The sequence below is a fragment of the Manacus candei genome, unplaced genomic scaffold, assembly GCF_025592945.1.
Source record: "Manacus candei isolate 608988 ecotype Guabito, Panama unplaced genomic scaffold, ASM2559294v1 h1tg000037l, whole genome shotgun sequence".
Classification (NCBI taxonomy): Eukaryota; Metazoa; Chordata; class Aves; order Passeriformes; family Pipridae; genus Manacus; species Manacus candei.
The window spans coordinates 10,093,618-10,115,689 of record NW_026138085.1 but is presented as its reverse complement, the minus strand read 5'-3'; the positions used below and the strand labels follow the sequence as shown (position 1 = coordinate 10,115,689).

The 22,072-nt window shown below is 53.1% G+C and overlaps 3 protein-coding genes across 6 annotated transcripts; 1 reads left to right on the top strand and 2 right to left on the bottom strand.

Annotated features, from left to right (window-relative positions):
* Positions 1–676: 676 nt before the first annotated feature.
* THOC3 (THO complex subunit 3) lies at positions 677–4,176 on the bottom strand. The gene is made up of 6 exons (XM_051793430.1): positions 3,898–4,176; positions 3,327–3,483; positions 2,382–2,586; positions 1,899–2,060; positions 1,711–1,811; positions 677–1,406 (listed from the first exon to the last, which is right to left on the bottom strand). Exons 1-6 carry the CDS (start codon positions 4,078–4,080, stop codon positions 1,243–1,245), a joined length of 972 nt encoding a protein of 323 aa, XP_051649390.1. The 5' UTR covers positions 4,081–4,176; the 3' UTR covers positions 677–1,242.
* On the top strand, positions 4,169–12,001 carry SIMC1 (SUMO interacting motifs containing 1). Of its 4 annotated transcripts, none has more exons than XM_051793427.1 (10): positions 4,169–4,292; positions 5,830–6,534; positions 6,772–6,992; positions 7,581–7,650; positions 8,086–8,231; positions 8,680–8,847; positions 9,337–9,465; positions 10,426–10,582; positions 10,661–10,745; positions 11,556–12,001. In XM_051793427.1, the coding sequence occupies exons 1-10, from the start codon at positions 4,188–4,190 to the stop codon at positions 11,774–11,776; spliced, it is 2,007 nt and encodes a 668-aa protein (XP_051649387.1). In that variant the 5' UTR covers positions 4,169–4,187; the 3' UTR covers positions 11,777–12,001. The 4 variants fall into 4 exon arrangements, with proteins under 4 accessions (XP_051649387.1, XP_051649389.1, XP_051649388.1 ...); XM_051793429.1 differs by lacking the exon at positions 4,169–4,292 and adding an exon at positions 4,299–4,399 and having other exon boundaries at positions 5,833–6,534; XM_051793428.1 differs by lacking the exon at positions 4,169–4,292 and adding an exon at positions 4,887–5,005.
* A 1,621-nt stretch (positions 12,002–13,622) lies between these two features.
* On the bottom strand, positions 13,623–20,983 carry KIAA1191 (KIAA1191 ortholog). The gene is made up of 7 exons (XM_051793431.1): positions 20,835–20,983; positions 20,568–20,758; positions 19,211–19,337; positions 17,586–17,710; positions 16,277–16,383; positions 15,864–16,000; positions 13,623–15,404 (listed from the first exon to the last, which is right to left on the bottom strand). The coding sequence occupies exons 1-7, from the start codon at positions 20,860–20,862 to the stop codon at positions 15,196–15,198; spliced, it is 924 nt and encodes a 307-aa protein (XP_051649391.1). The 5' UTR covers positions 20,863–20,983; the 3' UTR covers positions 13,623–15,195.
* Positions 20,984–22,072: the final 1,089 nt, after the last annotated feature.

Below are 22,072 nucleotides of genomic sequence, written 5' to 3'. Positions count from 1 at the left end.
AATAGACGGGCCTGAGGCTATGGGCATGGGGCACCTCCTGTCCCAGCAGCGAGGCAAAGGCCCTGGCAGTGCCCAGGCTTGGCACAGCCCTGGAGGCCTCAGCCTGCAGCCAGCCTCAGCCATCATTTGCCATCATTTACCACCAAAGAGCTCCACTGTTACCCAGGCGCCATCAGCAGAGCAGTCACCTGGAAAAGCTTCTGTCAGACTAAAATATGAAGGTAGAAAATGGTAGAGATCTTGCAGGCAAGGTCTCCACTGCAGGCAGACTGTTCCCTGTGATGGCACAGAGGGGGAGAAATCCCCACAGCCCTCCCTGGGGAGGCAGTGCCTGTCACCCCTGCAGGGGTGCGAGGAAGGGCTCTGCCCGGGGCTGGTGGCCGTGGCGTGGGACCAGCAGCGTGCTCTGCACATGCGGTGCTGCCGGGCAGGGCCCTGCAGGTGTCCCCCCACATCCGCTGAGCAGTGTCCCCGCTGTCACTTGTCGCCAGTGTGGAGGCACAGCGCCCTCTGGTGTGGTGACAGCACAGGACAGGGGGAGCGGGGACAGGCAGTGGGGACAAGGGGGACAGTCCCTCGACAGACCCCTCAGCCAGGGCCTTGCCATGGCCAAGAGAAGGAGGCAGGGGAAGGGAGAGCAACTCAACAACCCACTTCTCCCCCCTGCAAGGAGCCACAGACACCTTCGTTAAGGAAGAGAATTTATCAAAATTAGAAAAAAACAAGTATTAAAAAAACTCAGCCCCAGCTGGGGAAACGTCTCCCAGCTTGCATCCCTTCACCATCCCCTCACTGCCCCAGCACAGGGAAGGGACATGGTATGTCTGGGAAGAAAAGGGGCAGGCTGTGCTCCCAGGGCTGCCCTCGCCACCCGGCTGTTGGGGACAAGGGGACAGTCACATAGCTTATCACTGCTGTGGAGACTGGTCAGAGGGCAGCTCCTCTCATGGAAGGCCCCTCAGCAGCCACCTCCAGCGACTGATTTTCTTTGGCCACTTGCCTTTGGAACAAGCTCCCCATGCTCCAGAGAGGAGGTGGCAGAGGGGGGGCCTGCAGCACCCCCATCATCCCCATCACACAGCTGCCTATTTACAAATGCTCCCAAGAGCAGGATGCACTGAGCCAAGCCCGAGGTCACAGCCCTGCCAGGCTGCCAAGGAGGGGAGCCAACTCCTTGCCCCATCTACACTAAGCTCCCACTTCCAAGAGTAGGCAGGTGTTGCCTCCCCAGGGGCAGCTTCATCAGGAGTCGTTGGGGAGCCCGAAGAGCTTGACGGTGCCAGCCTCCCGGCTGCTGTCGTATTTGCCATCTTTATCATCACAGGCGAAGGCCAGCAGTGGCCTCTTCGGGTGCCAGGCCACTGTGAAGGTAGGGGACTCACACTGCACCTCCCAGAGCTTCTCTCCTGCATGGAAAAGGGGCCATGTCAGCCTGGAAAGCCTCCACTGCTCGCTGCCCAAGTGCCAAGCACCTGCTTCTTCTCTCCGGCACTACTGCTGCTCCAGCGCCTTTTAATCACCCAGTGACAAGGCTCAGACATGACAAGCATGTCTGCCACCGACTAACGAGGCAAAGGCTCCCCCTCATGGCGCTCTGCTCTTCACAGCAAAGCTCTTCCTTAGCAGACAGATTCACCCACTGCCCTCCCAGCTCCACCAGCACTTCTCCATCTGATCCCTTCTTGCTCTTCCTCAAGAAAAAACCCTTACCTGTCTCCACCTCGGCAATGTCAATGAAGTGATCTTCTGATGCTGACGCCAGCATCTTCCCATCATGGCTAAAGCTCAGAGTCCGCACAGGCCAGTCAAGCCTGCAGCAACCAAGGGGAGCAGACAGTGAGCCAACCGCACATGGTCCCCAGAGAGGGGGCAAACAGCTTTGGGACAGCTCTACCTACCTGGAGAAGCACCTCACACATACCAGCTCATCCACATCCCAAAGGCTGACTAAGGCATCGGCACTGCCCGTGGCAAAATACTTCCCCATGGGATCAAACTTGATGCAGATGCAGTTGGAAGGATGGGCGTTGATGGACTGGATGGGTTTCAGCTCTGGGTAGCTGCAGAGGTGAAGGGAGAGGACAGGGAGCAGTGAGAGGAGCACAGGGATTGTCTGAAGCAGGGCAGGCACAAGGCACACCAGGACTGGGAGCAAACCCAGCCAGGGTAGGAAACACCAAGTGTCCAGTGAATGAGGTGAAGCATCAGGGTCCCTCTCAGGGAGCCCAGCCCAGAACTAGGGCAACCTCAGCTCCATTCCCACCAGAGGGCTGAGGATCACTAAGGTGTGGGACTCCAGTCTCCCAAAAGCAGCCAAGGCACTTGCAGCCTGACTGCAGTCAGCCCAGCCACTCGGCCCACCTGCAGCCACGGGCACCTACCTGAGGATGTTGATGCAGCCATTCCCGTTGGTGAGGAAGAACATGTTGTTGTCATTGTTCCAGGAGATCTCATTCACCTCAAACTTGAACTGTTCCTCAGCTTTGGAGCGATGCGTCTTGGCATCAATGAAGGTGACCACATCATCCTTGTTCCCCACGGCGATGGTCTGTCCATCGGGGCTCCAGCAGATGTTGATGTTCTCACCTGAAGGGACAGAAAGGCAGCAGGTCCCATTTCCACTCCAAACCATTCCCAGATAAGAAAGACTGCCAGGCCTGCAGTGTAACACACAAACCCTGCATGGCAGCTGTCCAGCAAATACAGACAGTTACTGAAAATAAAACTTATGAGAAGTACAGCTTCAAAACAGTAGGACCACATCTCATTTCAGCCAAGATGGGACCACAGCAATCACCACACAAGGTCAATCCAAAGATCCTCTAGATCCAGTGATCTTTGAGATCCAGAAAAAGCAGAAGCCAACAACAAATACCTTTAAATGAGGATAAAAACAAGGCAAGTTGCAGTTATGCCATCTTACAATGCCATTTCCAACCCCAACAATTCAAAATTTGATATTTCCAAGGGCAGAGGTGGTATCTGGGTTAGGCAGTGCATGAACTCAAATAGTTGTTTTTCTGAATCCACACAAACTTTTACTTCCATCATAGCTCCCTGTAAACATGCTTTTTCCCCAGTCTCCAGCCTCACAGCCCACAGACTCCAGAAACAAGCACACAGAACATTTTAATGGTCAGCACTGTATTTCAGGAGTTTCTCCAGTCCCTACTCCGCAGTAAATAAGCCCTTATATGATGACTGCAACCCAAAGATAAAGCAGCCAGCAAAAGGTCCAAAGCTCTGTGCCGCTGTGGGTGGGTCCCACACAGCTGAGGTCCTGCCGGGACCCACCTGGGAAGCCCCCTGGGAAGGCAGGGGCTCACCTTTGGTGTTCACAGTGGCAATGCACTTGGTGGTGCGGACGTCCCAGATGCGGATGGTTTTGTCCCCAGACGCTGTGACAAAGAGGTCAGGGTTGCTGGGGTGCCAACAGAGCTGATCCACGCTGTCTCCGTGGCCCCGGTAGTTGTTCTCCTTCACCTGGGGGGAGAGGACAGCCGTCAGCGTGAGGATGCGCCTGGTGCTGCTCCCGCTCCTGCCCCACATCCCAGCACACTGCATCCCCGTCGGGATGGGGCGGGAACCCAGCCCGGAGCGCCACCGCCAGCCCGGCCACGCTCCTTCCCGCGGCCGGCCGGGATGGAGAAGGCTCCGTGCCTTCCTCGCCAGGCACCAGCTCCATTCCCGCTCCAGCTCCATTCCCGGCTCCCTGCCACCGGCCGGCGGGGCCTCCTGGCGATGCTCCCGTTCCGGCGCACACCGAGTACCCGGTACTGACCACCGGGACCCACCCCCCGGCTCGACATATATGCCCAAGCACCCGGGCCCAGGGTGCCCAAGGGCTCCTGGTACCAACCCGCCCGGCACCGCCCGCCCGCTGCCGGCGGATCTCACCAGCCGGTCCTTCTCGAGCAGGAAGACGCTGGCGGTCTTGTCGAAGGAGCCGGAGGCGAGGCGGCGGCCGCAGCAGCTCCAGGCCACCGAGTGCACCTTGGCGCCGTGCGCGGGGAACTCGCGGCTCCGCGTGTTGGCGCGGAACAGCTCCTGCATGGCCTGCACGTACGGGGACACCGCCATGGCGGGGCCGGCACCGCGCCCCGCCCCGGCGCCCGACGGCACTTCCGCCGCCACCCCGCGCCTGGCGCGTCTCCACGGGCGGGGCGGAGCCGCCGCCCGCCGCCGGGATGGACGACACCGTGGTGCTCCTCAGTGACTCGGACTCGGAGGGCGCCCGCTCGCCGCCGCCGGCCCGGCCGTGCCGCCCCCGCCGCTCCCTGCCCGCCCCCTCCGTGAGTCCGGGGCCGCCGCTGCCCCGCACAAAGATGGCGGCGCGTCCACCGCGGGCGGGGACGGGAGCCGAGCGCAGACAAGAAGCCTCGGGGCAGTGTAGGGGTGGGTGTGCAGCCCCGGCCGGGGGTTCCCGGGGACCCCCGGGACCTCCCAGCCTCTCCCCAGACGGGCTCGGGTCCCCGCGGCCACCTGTGGCCGGCGGAGCCCCGGCCCTCAAGCGCACCCCCCTAGCGGTCCCAGCCTCTTCGGCAACGTTCCCCCCACCCCAGAAAACGCCGGTCCCCACCATGGAGCGTCACATGCCCTCGCTGCACCCCGAGGAGGGTCCAGCCCTGTAGGGCTCAGCCCCCGGCGGGATCTGGCTCAGGGATGCGGTGCGGCGGCTGCCGCCTCTCTCACCTGTCCTACCCCTCTCCCCAGGGCCGCCTTCTCCCTGTACCGTCCCCCTCCCCTGTCCTGCTCCTGTACCCTGTCCTACTCCTCTCCCCTTTATCGCCGGAGGGTGCGGGGACGATGTCCCGGTAGGGTGGCGGTTCAGGGCTCGAGGCTCAGCCCCTCAGTGAACGGCCCGTCCCGCTCCCCGCTCCGCTGTCCCGGTTCCTGAGGCAGCTCCGCAGCCGCCGACGGTTACCGTGACCGGCTGGAGCCCCGCGGCCTGCCGCCCTCCACAGCTCCTCCAGCGTCCAGGAGCCCTCCTTGGGAAAGGCAGCAGGTCTGAGTCGGGGGAAAAAAACGGACTTAAATTGTCCGCTAACCGTGTTCCCTGCTTTGAGACGCTGAGGGGGATTTGTTTCCCCAAGAGCAAACAGGCTGTGACCCCTCCTGGGCACACCGAGATCTTGGGAAGTGCTGTGTCCTGCCTGCCGCCAGTGCAGACACAGCTGCCTTCCCCTGCCAGCTCCTGTTGCTCCTGGAACACCGAGTGCTGCATCACCCAGCAAGTCCTGAGTGGGAGTCCCCAAAGTCTCAGGGCTGCTGTAGCTCCAGATTGATGCCAAAGAGGAAGAGGCAGCTCTGTTCCCTGCCACTCCTGTCTTCATAGTGGGTGAGGTTGTGCCACAGAAAAGGTGCCAGGGTTTGGATCCTGTGCTGCTCCTGCCAGTGTCTGGGAACAGGGTTACAGGAGTGCTCATTGTACTTGCCTTGCCCTCCCTCAGCACCTCAGCAGGACCTGCATTTCCTCATCATGGGAGGGAGCTAAGCAAGCAGCCAGGACCACTCTGGCCCAAGGCAAGAGGCATTTGGAGGAGAAGGTGGCTCTTTGCAAGAAGGAATCCCAGGGAAAGCAGGGAAGAAGAGCCTCAGTCAGGGTTGGGCTCAGGCTCAGTGGTGCTGCCAGGGTGAGCTGATCCCAGAGCTCAGAGCCACCAGCCCCCACAGGCTGCCCCATCCCCTTGGATGGGGTCTTTGCCCCTGGTTTCTCTCCCTGGGCTGGTGCCAATGAGCCTCTTTTCCCTCTTGGACTGGGGCTACAGTGCCACCATAGCAGAGGCTCTTGACAGGAAGGACACTGACACTGCTTCTCTGTCCCCACAGGAGATCATCGATCTGACCTGTGAGGACACGAGCACAGACCCAGTGCAGTTGAGCGTGACTGAGGACACCTGCATCCTTCTACACTGCACCTGCAGTGCTGACCAGGACCCCAGGACTGCGCCTGCTGCCCCAGCAGCACACACGTCCCATCCCCAGCTCTGCTCCACCGTGAAGGAAGAAATGGAGGCAGTGGCAGAGCCAAACCCTGCACCATCCTGGCACAGCACTCCCATGAAGCCTAGTGCCACCACGGACACAGCAGAAAGCATGGAGAACAGGAGCTGCCTCTCTCCTGCCTCCAGCTGCCACAGCTCCTGCAGCTCGGAGCAGGACTGCAGTGCTACCAGCTTTAATAGTGACCTGAGTTCCCTGCCCAGCATGCAGCAGGACTCAGCACCCCCCAGCCTGGACAGCAATAGCAGCTGGAAAGCTGATGGCCCAGAGGAAGAGCCTCCCCACCTCTGCCAGGAAAGGGACCTTCCCCCAAGGCTGAGCCCTGCCCCAACCCTTCCCACGACCCCAGGGAAGGCCCGAGGGTCTTTGCTGGAAACAAATGACATACCACACGAACCAACCCAGCAAGCGACCCCAGCCAGGAGCGATGGTGACAGCAAGGCCTGGCTGGACAAACTGCACAGTTTCAGGAGGAGTGGAGTCCAGCACCTCTTCTTCCAAGGCATAGCACCCAACAGGGAAACACAGCAGGTAAACAGGGTTTAGAGCAGCCACTGCCAAGCCCAGCTAGAGGCTGCTCAGAGCAGCCCCTGTGGTGGAGGATGTAGCAAGGGCAGGCCCTGCTCCCTTTGCCCTTTGTGGGAAGCTTTGCCAGGCAGCTGGGGGCTCTGGTTATTGCAGTTCCCTTCACAGTGGGCTGCATATCACAGCTGGGTTCCTCTGTGTTGGGGGAGCTGGCTTTGACCTGTTGCCTTGCCTTCTACACAGCAAAAACCTGAGCTCATCCCCAGAGGGAAGCTGAGCATGGTGCGCACCACCATGGAGGAGAACTTCTTGGAGGGCACCTTGCATCTCCTGAATGAGTTCGTCTCCTGCCAGCACTATCCCCCCAAAGATATCATCTCCCACCTGATCAGACAGGTCCTGTTGAATGCCCATGAAGAGGAGATCTTGAAGGACACCTACATGCTGCTGATGAAGATCCAAATGTAGGTGTTCCCCTTGTCCCGGTGCCCCCGGGGCTGCTCCCAGGGGTCTGCCCAGCATACAGGGGCTCACTCATAGGAGTGATTTCCCATATAACCCAGGATGATCCTCTTGCCACCGCCAGCACTCCCCAGGCTTTCTGAGGGTGGGACAGGGGCAGCCCATGACACCAGAGAGCTCTCAGGGACAGAGAAGCATGTTTGGCTTGCCCTAAAGTGCAGATCTCCTTCTTCACTCCTGTGACATGGCAGAAGTGCCTTCCCTGGGCTGCAGCAGTGCCGTGGGCTGTCAGTGCCTGGAGCAGCTCCCTCACTTCCCTCAGGGGTTCCCACAGAAAGAAACAATGTTTTGTGAGGCCATAGGCCTAGGAGTCCTGGGCATTTCCATGGAGTACAGCCCCAGCCAGGTGCTTTCCAAAAATTAATGGGGTCAGGGGAGGAGAAAGGCTGAGAGCAAAAATGGAGAGGAGAAGGCAGGTCAAGCCCCTGAGCAAGTGAGGCTGGGGAGGGCTGGGGAAGGGCCAGGGGGTGCCGTGCCTCCAGCAAGATGGTCAGGCAGTTCAGCACAAATGGACAGGGCTGTCCTTGCAGGCTCCATCCAGCCAACGCTGCCACAGTGGGATGGGACTGGACGCTGCTGAAATTCATCATGGAGGACCAGGTACTTGGCACCGTGTGTGTCACATCGGGCAGGGATCATCCAGGACACAGTGCTTGAGGGTAAGCATTGCCCAAGGACCTCATGTGGCAGAGAACAGGCCAGTCCAATGTGCAGGTTTATTGCAGCTGCTGAGGGCAGCAAGTGCCAGTTGGGTATCTCATATTTATCCTCAGTGCTCCCTGACCCACTGCACAGCTGCAGGCAGGTTGTCCCATTGAAGAAGGTACAGCAACAGATAAAGACTCTGGGTCACAGCGCTAGCGCAGTGGTAGAACAGGTCCTGCAATGCCCATAAGGGCATTGCCTGAGCCTAGCAGCCCATCCTGGAGCTGTTCCTCAGTCATGTACGTCAGTCCATTCCTAAGACAGCCAAATTCCCTGGTGCTCCTCACCCAGTGGCTCCCTCAGGCTCATACGCTCTCCATGTGCCCTCAGGAGAAGCCCCCTGGCCGGCTCCTCTTCCTGCAGTACGTGGTGCAGACCCTGGAGGACGACTTGCAGAAGAATCTGAGGTTGCACCTGCTGCAGAAGTCAATTGCCAAGAAAGTGCTTTCGTGTGACATGTGCTTCAGCAATGTCAAGTAAGGGACACCTCCTTCTCCCTGTTCTCTAACCACAAACTGAGGCAGGGGCTCAGGGAACACTTGTCGAGACTCCAGGTCAGACTTTCAGATTTTACAAGAAGCAAACTTGGGAGACAGAGGGAAGTGTAGGGCCAAATATAAAGGAGATTTACAAAAGCAAACCACCGGAGAGGATGCAAGGCATTTGCAGCTGCAACCTAGCAGGCTTTTCCCAGGAATGAGGTCAGATTTGCATTGCTCAGGACAGGATTAAGGAGGCTGCAGTCCTGTGGACAAGTGTACAAATCAAGAGAGCTTTTCTGTTGAGCTGCTCTACAGAGCTACTCTAAGTGAGTGGGACATACTCGTCATTGTCAGGATCTTTCCTCAAGCTCCAAGTGGATCCAGAGGTCAGAACACAGCAAAATCATGCCCATCCCCACTAAAGTTCCTGTTTCTGTCCTAGGGAAGTGGTCAAATGGTTGGTCGCAGCTATTACAGGAGTCGGGTTCTGCCAGCCCCAGGAGAAGCCACAAGAAACTCCCTCCTCTTCAGCAGAAGCCAGGGCTGAACACAGCTCATCTGCACCAAGTCTAGCCAGCACACAGGCTCCAGCAGCTTTCTTTGCCCAAAAGTAAGCCCCAAAAGTGCTAACTCCTTACTGGTATTATCATGGGCCCAAGTCAAGGAGAAGCCAGAGCCTCTCACTCCCTGTCAGGTCAGGGAAGCCAGGCTGTACCTGTGACCAGCTTTGCTGGTTCTCCTTCGGGTTAGACATAGACTTGGTGAGCAAAAGACTGTCACCTGATAGGAGACTGGCTCAGTAAGTATCATCCTCTTGCACATAGTGTAAGGCTGGAGCTCTTGAGCTACAGCTCAGGCTACCCCGTGCTGCTCCACCAACACTCAGTACAGCCCAAGACCTCCCAAGGATCAATCTGGGGATTAGCTCTGCTTGCAAGAGCATCAGACTCAAAAGCCACCAAGAGACACCAAATCTAGCCCACTGCATTCCCGTGTCCCTTGCTGCACAGCACAAGGCTGAACTAGGGGCCATCCCCAATGCTTTACTTGGCAAGCCAAGGAGCAGCTTGTCCAAGTGCTGACTGTCTCTCTGACACAGGGTGATGCTCCTGCTCCAGCGGATGTTGTCCATCGCAGTGGAAGTGGACAGATCTCCCACCTGCAGCTCCCATAAGATTGCAGATGAGATATTCCCATTTATACTGAATATCCCCCTGAGGAGCCAAAGGTGAGACAAGCACATGCAAGGCAGCATTTGCCTGTGTGAGCAATGGTCTTATTCCCAATTTACATGAGTCCGGATGCACAAAGTACTACAGGGTACAGAAAGACAGGCCAGCCAGCAAGAGCATGGCTATATCTCCCATGGAGATACAAAATCACTAGCTGAACACATCTACCCTGGCGGTGTGTTGCTGAAAACAGTCAATTTCTCACATATTAAAGTTGTGTGACCTTAAAAATGTAAAGAGGGTCTGAAAAGCAGCACTGTGCATCAGCACAGTCAAGTACTGGCAAACACGTCACTGATTCTCCTGGGCAACCAGGTAGCTTGTCAGAAATATGATGCAGTTCCTACAGCTTTGCCTTGACATCCTTTTGTTTGCTTCTCTAAGAAATGCAGTATCTGAAGCCAAAGCACAAGGGCCTGACTGGTTCTGGTGTAAACACAAGACCACTGGATCCACAGGCATTTCAAACCCACCCTTGCAATGCCCAGCAGGCAGCCCTTCACACCCCTTCAGCAGAACTCTGTGCACACACCAGGTCTAATCAAGCCAAACCGAGTCTAACCAAGCTGTCACTTGGCCCAGGACAGATGTAGATCCGGCTGGCCCTGACCCCACATCACCCTTCCTTGGCTGTGCTCCCTGCAAGTCAGCAGGAATGGGTCACTGCCACACAGGCTGCTGGGCAGGGTGAAGTGAAGCAGCTCAGTTTGCATCACAGACTGTACTGACCTCCAGCTGCCACAGGTCACACCTGAGGATGAAAACACAGCCATGGCCAAGTCACATAACAAAGGTCTCTCACCACATCTGGTGGTCTTCCTTCCAAGGCACAGCTGAGCAGCCCCTGCAGTCACCCCACTGGGTCAGCACCAGCAGCACACCAGGAACATGCTGGAGCAGTCGTCTCTGGTCAAGCTGTGCTGTCTCTCCCAAAGTAAATCCCTTTTGTCTTCCAGGGAAGTGTTATTAAACACCATGGAGAGCCAGCTCCTGCGCTGCAGACTGCTAGAGCTGTTGTTCCAGCACAGTTCTGATGTGCCCTCAACCTCATCTATGTCTCTGGAGAAAATCCTGTATTTCCTGAGCCACTTCTCTGTGCTGCTGCATTTTGAGGTATCCAGTCCAACTTCTCCTTTGCCTTGTTTTCTTCTGAGAAAACTTCTAATAATCAAATACTGTCTCCTGTCATAGGATGAAACAGCAACGTGGCAAAGGTGGGATGAGATGCTGCAGTACTTGAGTTTGCTGCTGATGAGTTACCGAAGTGTAATACAGGGTAAGCAGCTTGTTCTGGCCTCATCAAGAGGCTGCAGTAGAACTGCCAAATTCCCTTCCCCTCCTTTCTCATCACTCTTGAGCTCACAGCCACTGAGTCAGACCATGTGCCTCTGTCCATGCTAGTAACTATTCCCAGCAGTCAAAGAAGTGATGTTGCATCAGTCAGAGCACCCAACTTACTTTGCCAAGTTTAGCCCCTACAAGCCCTTCACTATCCTCACAGCCTCCTTTGGATGCTCTCTTTGGTAAACCCAGGACACTTTCAGCACTTAGTAAACTGGGCAGGGAGCACGACCCACAGTAGCCATGGAAAGAACAGCATTTCTGATCCCAGGAGAATGGCAGAGTCACAAAACACTCCCTAAAACTCCCCAAAGTAATTTTACCAGAAAATTCTTCAAGTCCCTTCTCAACTTCAGCTGCTTTAGCCCAGGGTTAAGGCTCTCATGAAAGAATGCAGAGGAATCCACCATCACATGTGCAGTCTTACTCTCCCTGAAGCCCTAGGCAATGTTACTGTTGTTGAGCTCTTTGGAGACTCCTTTGCAGCTGCCCATTCTGCCACTCACACAGGAGAAAAGGATTCTACAAGCCTTGCCCCTTCCCCATTTCTTGGGCTCTCTCCACATGCAGACTGAGCTCCAGGAGGGGCCAGTTCCTTCTTCCCTCAGTCTTGTACAGAAGCATCAGGGATAACCGCAAGAGGATGAGCCCCATTCCCAACTGCTGCTCACTCGGCACAGCGCTGGCTCTGGCATGCTGTGCTCTGGTGTGTGCTGCCTCTCTCCACCAGCATTTCCTCTTGCAGAGCACCTGCGGAGCTCCCTCAGTGACCGGATGGACTTGATGGTTCAGAAAGCCAAGCCCAGGCTCCAGGAGAGTGACAGCATCACCAACCTGGACGTTCAGGTGAAGATTGAGGACTTCATCAGCCGAATGCAGAGGGTCCTAGGGCAGCCTTTTCCTCCACAAATCCAGGAGAAATTGTTCCTGCTGCAAGAGTTGTTCTCTATTGTCACTACTGCCTGATGGAGACAACCACTGCAGCAAGGGGGACAAAGAATTTCAAGTTCCCCCCAAAAAAAAACAAACTCAAAACCCCCATCTCATGCTGCAGTCTCAATGTCATGGGGGTTGGTTTATACAGTTCTTTAGAAAAATAGTTGGTTTACATGGTCTCAGAATTTCTGTTCAAATTTGCATCGTTTATCAGGCACGTTGTACACTTTAAAAAAATAAATTATTTTTATATTTGCTGAGACTCTTTCATCTTGGTGCCAGCCCTGCCTAGAGGAAGTGCAGACCTCCATCAGTCATACCTTGGGATAGCATTAGACTAATGCAGCCATAAACTCTGACAGTAGTTTGCGCAGCAAGCAAAATGCCCAAATATCTGGTCAATTATTAGGGGAAAGATGATAATCTTTAAAAATCTCAACAGGTGTGAGGGGCAGTGAGGACATTCATAGTGCAGAGATCCCAAAGACATGGTAGTCGGTTCTCAGTAGAGGAACATTTCTGCTCCAGTGCAAATCAATCTGTATAACTTGGCCAAAAGTGATTAGGAAGAGGGTGGGCTGGATGGCAGCATGAGCTGAAAAAACTGCTCCCTCCAGAACCACTCTAGTGCAGGCATGGGCATTATGATCAGGATGAATATCGAATTCAATTGAATTCAAATCCACAGCCATCAACAAAAACCACAGGTGAGGTCAGAGAACAATTAGGTGTTTCTATAGATCTCAGTTCAGAAGCAACAGAGGTTGGGAGTGGGAGCTGCCCACCACACTTGGCAGGGTCCTAATGCAGAGACCAGAGTAGGAGCATTAAGAAGTAGTCACAGCTGGGAACACACTAGTCCTGATATCAGTGGTCTCATGCAGAAGCCTGGCTTCATTTAGTGCAGAACTGTTCACAAGGGTCTGACCCGGGTTTCACAAGTTTGCTTCTTGTTCTTTAGGAAGCCTCTTGCCAACTGCCAGGTGTAAAATAAACCACTCATTCACACGACACTGCACCCCTAATCCAGAGGTAAGCCATTCAGGGAAAAGTGAAGACTGCCAACAGTGCAAACCCAAGTGCTCCATGCTCTGGAAAGCTGCTCTTCCTGCACATATGCTCATTCAGGTGTATTTTTCAATTAGGTCCTTTTAACTGGATTAGACTTCTGTCACTAGACTAGAAAAGAAACTGCATTCCAGCAAGTCCATAGCTATGGATGTTATTTTATATTTATGATGGTGGCATCCCTAAGAATGATGGAGTAGAGTAAGTATCACACCACAAGGCCATGCTTTAACCCCAGCCTTCCCAAACTAATTGAGATTGGCCTGTGTAACCAGGACCACAGCAGCAGACTCTACCTCAGCACCTGGGTGCTCCAGGATCTATTCCATTACTCTGCCAACACCCTGGGAGCACAGGGAACACCAGTGTTCAGCTCAGACATCCCCAACCCAGGAGAGCCATGTGCTCCATCAGCAGTGCTTTGAAGGGCAGCTACAAATGCTACAACAGCACCCAAACCCCAGCCTTCCAGAGGAAGGCAAAGCAGGGATGGACACACTGGGAGCTGGGCATCTCTAGGGAAATACACCTCCACGGTATAGGTGCAAACACAGCACACAGGCAACAAGAGACAATCTCAGGAACAAGAAGAATCTGAATAGCCCAAGAAAACACAAAGACTTCATGTTCAGTTTCCCCTGCCCTAGGACAGAACTGAGTATGGCTTTAAACCTGATCTCCCTGTCAAAGGGGAGTTTGTGAGCAAACATTTACCCTAGTGAGGTGCTGTCAGAGCCTTATTTGGCAGAACCTTGACCCCACATTTCTCCCACGGATGCTCTGCCAGCACCAACACACATCACGGACCTCCATTCACAAGGATTTTATTTTCCTGTAACAAACAAAACAAACATACACATTAGGAGGCATGAATACAGATAACAAATAAATTAATGTCAAATGAGAGCTTGATTGCCAAGGTGCAAATGAGTGGTGACGGTGAGAACTGCTGGGTTAGGTTGGGGACTTTCACACAACACATCACTGGCAGTGCTGCTGAAGCTTGAGAGAAAGCAGTGTCACAAAATGTGCTTCTTCAGAAGAGCCAGCAGCCAGCCCTGCCTCACTCTCTGGGAGGAATGTTTGGTTCAAGAAGGCAAAAACCCCAGAGCTCAACAGTTACTAGCTGTTGAGAAACCTCTGTGTAATGTCCTGGCAACAGACATGCTTCCAGTTCCAGATGCAAGGCTGCTGCTGGCTAAGGGACTCTGCAACACAATCGTGAGATCAACAGGAGACCTGAGGTGACCCATTTGCCACAGGACAGGTGAGGATTACAGAGCAATGCTGCCTATCATGCTTAAGGGATTAGATGGTAACCAGGAGCTCCTTCCACTTTCCATGAAAGCAAGTGTTAGCTGTTCCCAGTAACTGGCTCTGCCCAGACCAAGAATTACATCCAGCTGTACCATAACAGGGAGGAATGTTTAGCCTTAATGTGCCCTCAGTCCTCCCTCAGCCCTGCAGAACACATTAATGCTGATAAAATACTCTATCTGAGAAGTGCTCCTGCTGTCTAATACACTTCTACATGATTCTAGGAAGAAAAAGAAAACCAGAATCAAAACCAAATCAAGCTGTACCCAGATTGCCAGAACAGCTGGAAGTCTGCTGTCTAAAAGGTAGGACAGTGTTGTTTTGCAGAAAGAAGAGAGGAGGATTACTTGATTCAAGCCACACCAGCTTTGGTCATTTCCACCTTTTTAGAGGAACAAAGAGTTGGAAGAGAAGGATTTCTTCCTCACTACTGCTCCCTGCCTTTCCAATAAGAGCATCTTAGAATGGTCATTGGTCCACTTTCCCTTTACAAAAACATACCAAGAACAAAGAAGAAATAGGTGTTGAACTACATGGTTACAGTGGATAGTAAGGGAATGCCACACTTAAACTGACCCATCACATTCCCCAACCTCCTTCTGGCATTTAACGGTCCAGTTTTCAGTCCTTGCTTGTTTCCATGATTTCCTACTGGAGCTCTGTATATGCCAGCCAGAACCACCACCTTCCCGTGGGTCCTTCAGCACTGAGCAGGACAAGACAACCAGACTACAGGCAGACAAGCCAGGTGCTCACACACCACGTGGACTACTGTCCCAAAAACATGGCTCAGGGTTTCACTGTGGTGTGGTGTACTGGGAAGCACATCCAGAGCAGCCTGACAGCCCAAACCAGTGCAGTGCAGCAGACAGGATGGTTTACACTGGTTTAGGACTAGTGCAGGAGTTTTTTCCAAGACTGGCTTTAGGAGAACAGTCACAACTGTTTCCTTTTCTGAGATGAAGAGCTGGAAGGGAGACTTTCCTATTTTACTGCAGCACATGGGACAGGGAAGCAGAGCCTAAGACACCCTGTATCCTGCTAAAAACATCAGAAGATTTCCTCTAGAACCCAGTGGGAGTGAGCACATTCAGATCCCGAGGTTTGATATTGTGGGAACGTGGAGATTGTTTCCTCCCATCTGTGCCTGGAATGTCCATTTTGGGTGGCTTGAAGGTGACTGGATCCTCTGACATCCTGGTAGCCTGAGCACGCATCAGCTCCATTGGGGATGGCTTCTGGGCACCCTTATAGGATTGAATAGTAAATCCTCCTGGTGAAAAAAAAAAAATCACAGTAAGAGCCAGGAAAACCAGTCAAGTCCTTTTCCTACTGCTGCCAGGAGTGAGCAGCAGCACTGACACCCCACACCACAGGGAGCCGGAAAATTCCAGCAGCTCCATGTCATCTAAAGCCTATTCCACATCAGTGGCTGGCACTTCCACTTCCTGGTTGCATCACACATCAGAGAAAAAGTAAAATGCTGTCACCTTCACACCCTGCCCTTTCAGTGCAGTACAGTGCAAGTTATTCCTAATTCCAGATCCTCAGCACAGGTTTTACCCAACTGCTTTATATTTAGGCATAGAAATTACATGAATAGCAAACATTCCCAAGGTGGTCCCAGAAAGCAACAAGGCAAGCAAGATAAGACTCTAGAAAAAGCTAGCAAGTTTGCTGTGTGATGGTTCTCCTTTAGCTCTTCCAAGGTAGCAGATTTTTGAGGACATACCTGGATCAGTGGTGGATTTCTGGATGGCTTTAGGTCCAAAAAAGCTCCACCTTTCAGATGGCAATTTGTCCCCACCAGCTTCCATGGCAAAGTCTGGGCCAGCGATAGAAGAAGAGGATCCCTGACTAAACCAAGCCCTAAGGAAAAAAAATCATTGAGGTGTATAAAACACGAGAATAAATACTTCAAGTGACCTCACTGTACCAGGAACTTCCCATGCAGTTAACAGGGGCAATTTAATGCATGCTCAAGTTCCACAGTCTTCCAACATTTGGATCTATCCAACACATATCCTCATCAGGCTCTGAATTTCAGCCCATACAGTCCCTCTCTGGATAAGGTTATTTAGCAGCTCCCACCTGAGCAGCCTGTAGGAAACCAAAGAAGGCAGTGGCCTGCCAGGCTCAGAGTACCTGTTTTTATGCTTGGGAGAGGAGTGGGGGCTGGTGCTTGGAGTGGACTGAGCAGAAGAATTGTGTTTGTCATCTTTTGTCATCTCTCCACTCTGCATTTTTAGCTTCTGTTAGGAAGAGAAACACAGAAGCAACAGGGCTTAAAAACAAGACACAAGGAACAACACCCAAAACCAGACAATTGTTTCTATCACAAGTGAAAGTGTCACTTTACAACCTAAAGTTACACCCAGTATTATAATACCTGCACGCACCCCTTAAGCTTCTCTCCACATCAAATATAAGCATTTTAGAAGTTCACTATGCTCAAGACACATCCTCCAGGCTAGAGGAAGGAACACCAGTACTCATAGGGAAGTTATGGATACAGCAGAGTTTGCTGCAGCTCAGCTACCTGGTTAACAGCTCTAACTGCCACAGCACCCATTTGTCTCCAGCACTTTTTAGAGCAACAAAGCTTTCAGTCCCACAAGTTCTCCTATGAGAGTGAGACCAGTTCTCACACAAGATACAAGGTCAGGAGTACCAGACCCTGTGAAGCAATTCATGTACACCAGGATGAAATCACTGCTCTGGAACAGAGATGAACTTGGGCACAAAATAAACAGGAACTGGGTGCATGCAAACCAGGTTGTTTCAAGCTGAACAGTACAAACTGAACTTTGAAGAAGTCACTTGAAGGGCAGTTACAGTTCAAACACAAAATGCACAGGCACCTGGTAATGTCTCCTGTGGCTATTCAAGCCACACTAATGTAATTCACCAATGCTGTTACTGAAACTTTGACCTCGTGGGAGGACACTGGGAGAGCTGACTATTAAATTCCAACTCCAAGATTTTTTATGAGCTCAGTTGCCCATAGTAACACGTTCATTCAAGACCTTTGCCTTTGTTTTCAGTAAGAAGCAAAACCAATCCCATCTGGTAACTTCCACATCAGAAATGCACAGTTAACAAGTTCTCTTGGGATAAACAGTTAAATAAGTTAACTGCAGGGCACCATTCAAAGGTACAGCAAGAAATGACTGTGTAGGGATGTCCCCACTTGGAAAGACAACTGTGACAACTTCATGACATTGAAATGTGACAGAATTCAGGAAAAAAAAAAAAAGTTTGTTTCAAAACTACAAAGGCTAAGGCTAACTTTAAAGTACCAGTGGGCATCCTTTTTTACCCAATGAGCTGAAAGGCTTCAGAGGAAGCAGCTTAAGGAGAGTCCAAGCAATATGCTCCAAAAGTTATGCCACCAGATAGATGTTAAAGTAGCACATATCCTGCATGGAGAAATCCAGTGGAAAACAAGCCTTACGTGGACTGCCTCAGCCACCCAGTGGTACTTGGTCTCCTCAGTGGTGAGACCTTTGTGGGGTGTGTAGCCAGCCTCCCTCAGCCCTGCCTGCTGCTCAAAGCGATGAATGCTCTCCTGAGTCTCCTCTGGAACAAAAAGAGCACAAATTCACACAAAAAGGCCACCACAGGCAGTTCTAGAAAAGGCAACTTAAGCAACCAAACGCAGACTCATTTTCATCACTTGTATCTACACATTGTAATAAGCCCAGACAAGAAGATGAAGCTAATGAGCTATTCTGATTTGAAAACTACCCTGAGACACAGGGCTAAGTCAGATGTACAGTGATTTGTCCCAAATCACCAGATACATTACATACATAATACCTGTAATTAATCCCATCTTACCCAAGACCCTGCATCATTCCTACTTACAACTTCCTAAATCTAGGAGATATCAAAAAGCTGGTTATTTTAAATTGCCCTCTAGATTCAAAGAAGGCTTGCAGAACAGGTGTTAAAGACTCACAGTGATTACCCAGATTAAGTAAAATAAGATATTTCAGCCAAATACAAAGCCAGCATCCAATAAACTGATATCAACTTCACTTCTGATAAACATAAGCACTTTCTCCAAACCTCCAGCATAAGATGTTCACTCCAAAGTCAAAAGGAATCAGAGCACAAAGACGTTACTAGAAAAGCCCAGTGTCTTCTTTAAAATAGGTAATGCTTCCCATGGTAAATTTATTTGCAGGGATACTGCACTGTAGATATGACAAATCCACAGGAACTCTGTCTCCTGGAAGGTGTAGGTGCAGTCAAGGCTCCTGACTTCTTACTGCACAAGAACATTTTTAGACTATCACGGTTTTAACCAGAATAGGAGCTGCTTTCCAGAAGAAAGTCCATATTCCTGGATGTTATTTTCTGACGTGTTGGTTATTTTTGAGCCAAGACAGAAATAAATGCAAAGGTTCCAAAATGCTTGTCTGAAAATCTAGAAGTGTTTGGAAGCACTGCTTGGAGGAAAAGATGGCAGCTCAGATCCCATCTGCTGAAAGAAGAGGCAGCAGGGACAGATTAACATAAGAATAATTCCCCTTGCTGCAAAAGGGCAAACATAACTTCTCTGCAAACATAACTGATCTAATTTTATTTTAAAGCATCATGATTTATGAGGTTTGTTTTTTTAAAGTGTTACTGTCACCAAGGCAGCTGCTGCTATTAACTAACATAAATGCCAGCAAGAACTCCATTAGCACAGGGTGTCAGCTCTCACCGCTTGGGTTAATGTCAGAGCTCTGCCTGTCATTCACAAATAGCAAGTTAATAAGCAAACAGAACAGCAGCAGCCTCTGCACTCCAGCAACATGGACTGCAGTGTCCTGTCAGCACATAATGTACCCTGCACTCCTCCCACATCACCCACCTCCAGCCCTTGGAAACACAGAAGCACTAAGTGTAGCCTATTCCCTAGTTTCTTGTTTCCTTCTAGAAGTATCCTCCTAAAAGAACTCACACAGCTCAAGAGCAGAGTCAGTCTGAACCCACGAGCTCCCCAGCCACTCCAGAAGTTACCCTGAGGCATCAAGGACACTCACTGCCCCCTCCCCATCAGCCACCATGTGAGGGGTGAGTTCTTACTCGTAATGAGGGAGTTCATGATGACATCAGTGGCCTTGGCCTTCACCACAGGCACCTTGTTCACGCTTTCAGTGGACGATGAAGGAGTTATGACGGGGGCATTCGTGTTTGCATCCCCTTCCTCAACCTGTGGGAAACAGCAGGGGACAGTTTGAGACGGGAAAGTATCTCAGCACCTGGCCAGGACACATCTCTAAACACAAAAGTGAGACATGAGGCCAAGCTGCTCTAGCCTTCATCCCATGGGAAAAATCCCTACACTATGCTCACTGCAGCCCAGGAATGTTCAGAGCTTGAACCTTAGAATTCATAGCAATGAACAAGAAACTTGCATCTAACATTTGAAAACCTGCCAGGCTCAGAGCCAACAAGCTGTTAGGCCAAGTACAGAAAGGTCAGCAGCAAAGAAAACAGAACATCTGTATTTCTCTCAAAGGCAAACTGGACTTCAAGGTCAACTGGGCAAGAGCACCTTCCACAGGCAGCTCAAGCACAAGCTGTTCACAGAGAAGAGCCTGGTGTGAACACCTTGTTTTCCCTTCGTTCCTTTTATCTGTTTCTTGCTCAGTGTATCAAGAGGTCAGAGCTCTACCAATGATCATGAGACCCCAGCAAAGAAAGAGAAAAATGTTAGAAAACAAGAAATCCTGTGAAACGCAGACTTCCTCCTCCTAAAACAGGAGCTCCCTGGCTGGAGAGCTTGCTCTTTGTGCAAAACCACAACTTTGGGTTCTCTTCCACAGGAGACTTTAAAACAAAAGGAGGTGTACAGCAGAGGTTAAAGTCAATGGGATCAGAGTTATGTAAGTCCACTCAGCAACTTTTAATTTCACTTCAAACTTAGAAAACAACCTCTAAATTTAAAAGGGCTGGTCCTGCACTCAAAGCACAAAATCACAGAATGCTTTGGGTTGGGAGGGACCTTAACGATCATCAAATTCCAACCCCCTGGCATGGGCATGGACACTCTCCCAGGTTCCAAGTCCTGTCCAACCTGGCTTTGGAACACTTCCAGGGATGGGGCAGCCACAGCTTCTCTGGGCAACCTGTGCCAGGGCCTCACCACCCTCAGAGGAAAGAACTCGCATCCAACCTAAACCCACCCTTGTGCTCTAGTTTGATTACAACCGGTTAAAGCGGTTTTATTCACAAACACCGAGGAGACGCTCAGCACGCGCTTGTCCCTTCCCACAGCAGGGAATGCCGGGCAGGAATGCCGGGCTCTGTCCCCAACCCCTCCCGAGGGTCCTGCTGCGGGGGGCAGGAGAGGATGACAGGAGGGGGATACCCAGAGGAGTGCAGGGCTGCGGGGACACCCGGGGGTCATGCTCGAGCCAGGGCAAGGCCCAGCCCGTACCTTCGACAGCTCCTGGTACTTGCGCTCGGGGATGACCGGCTGTTTCCACAGGACGCCGGCGCATAGGTCGGCGGGGGGGGGCGTCATGGGCGCCGGGTCCTCCAGGGCATCGTCGTAGCTGAAGGCGCGGCGCCGGACGCCGAGGGGCAGCGACATTCTGCCCCGGCGGGCCCCGCCGCCCGGCTCCAGCGCTGCGGAGAGAGCGCAGCGCTCAGCGACCGCCAGCGCGGCCCACTGGGGCCGGCGGGGAGCGCGGGGGGGCCTTACCGGGAGCGTCGGGCTGCGCAGAGCTCATGGCGCGGGCGGCGCGGTCAGCGAGGGGCGGCGGAGCGCGGCAGGGCCGAGACCGGCCCGGCCATGGTGGAGCCTCCGGCAGCCGCGACCGGCGGAGGGAACGGGGAGCTACGGAGGCGTTCTTATAGGCACGAGATCTCGCGAGATCTGGCTGCGGCGCGCGGGGTGCGCTGGGAGATGTAGTTCTGACGGAGGGGGCGGAGACGGGTCCCGCGGGCTTGTGCCAAAGGGATTCCGGGCACAATTCCTGCCGGGATCACACAGGCAGGACACGGCTCCTGCCAGCTGGCAGCGCTGCTCCCATCCCGAGCAGCCGCGTCTCTCCCTCGCAGGATAAGAGCGAAGCCCTGAGCACGGCAGAGCTGCCAGCGAGCAGAGTCAGCTCTTCCTCCTGCCCACCAGCGCGACCTGGGCACCGTCACCCGAGCCCTGCCACCAGCGTCCTCTGCGTGAAGAGCCTGCTGGCAACCCTGCTCCCCCAGCCCTGAAGCCCACACAGTGGGGGCAGACAGGCTCCCACCCCCAGCAGAACTCTTCTTTGGGGTCTGCAACGAAGAGGATGGAGTGACCAGGGAGCTCCTGGAGCTCAGACTTGCTGCTGGCCCTGGGGTGTTCACTGCACCCCACGAAGTCTGAGGGTGAGCTGTGGGAAGCTGCCCTTGGGGAGCATGAGCATCAGGCTCTGCTGCCAGGCATGAGGAGAGGGCAGCCATCTCCCACAGTTCATGGGTGGAATCTCCCTTAGGATAGAGGTACAAGCATGGCTCTTACCTTCTGGTGAGCTCCCCAGGGCCCCACACCTTCACAGCAGCCCTGCAGGATATTAAATGAACAAGCAGGGCAGTCCTCTTGCTCACTGGCACCAACAGTACCCACTCAGGAGGTGGGCTCTCCTTCCTGGGAAATCAGTTAATGCTGGTACAGCCCTGCCAGTACAGCACACAGTGGGAACAACCAGCTCAGCCTGTCCATGCCAAGGGCTGAGCACAGCTCTCAGCTTTCCCAACCCTGTATTTAAAGCCCTGTTTAGGAGAGATGAAGGCAGGTATCGAACAGCCCAGCACAGGGGTGAAGATGGGCTGTTCTGTGGGAGCTGCACTCCACAGGTATGTGCCTGCTCTGCCTGATGCTCCACTGCCCCAGGGAGAAGGGGATGGAGCCACACTCAGGGATAGCAGGAAGCCCTGCCTGCCGGCAGGACTCTGCTGGAT

Coding starts and splice junctions, on each gene's coding strand:
- SIMC1 (XM_051793426.1), top strand. CDS start 5,692: ATGGGGTCTTTGCCCCTGGTTTCTCTCCCTGGGCTGGTGCCAATGAGC. Junction 7,651..8,085: donor AATTCATCATGGAGGACCAG/GTACTTGGCACC, acceptor ATGTGCCCTCAG/GAGAAGCCCCCTGGCCGGCT. Junction 10,746..11,555: donor TTACCGAAGTGTAATACAGG/GTAAGCAGCTTG, acceptor TTCCTCTTGCAG/AGCACCTGCGGAGCTCCCTC.
- KIAA1191 (XM_051793431.1), bottom strand. CDS start 20,862: ATGAGCTCTGCGCAGCCCGACGCTCCCG. Junction 17,711..19,210: donor CATGAACTCCCTCATTACGA/GTAAGAACTCAC, acceptor TTTTTGTTCCAG/AGGAGACTCAGGAGAGCATT. Junction 16,001..16,276: donor TCTCCCAAGCATAAAAACAG/GTACTCTGAGCC, acceptor TTTTTTCCTTAG/GGCTTGGTTTAGTCAGGGAT.
- THOC3 (XM_051793430.1), bottom strand. CDS start 4,080: ATGGCGGTGTCCCCGTACGTGCAGGCCATGCAGGAGCTGTTCCGCGCC. Junction 2,061..2,381: donor GGCTGCATCAACATCCTCAG/GTAGGTGCCCGT, acceptor TCACCTCTGCAG/CTACCCAGAGCTGAAACCCA. Junction 1,407..1,710: donor CATTGCCGAGGTGGAGACAG/GTAAGGGTTTTT, acceptor TTTTCCATGCAG/GAGAGAAGCTCTGGGAGGTG.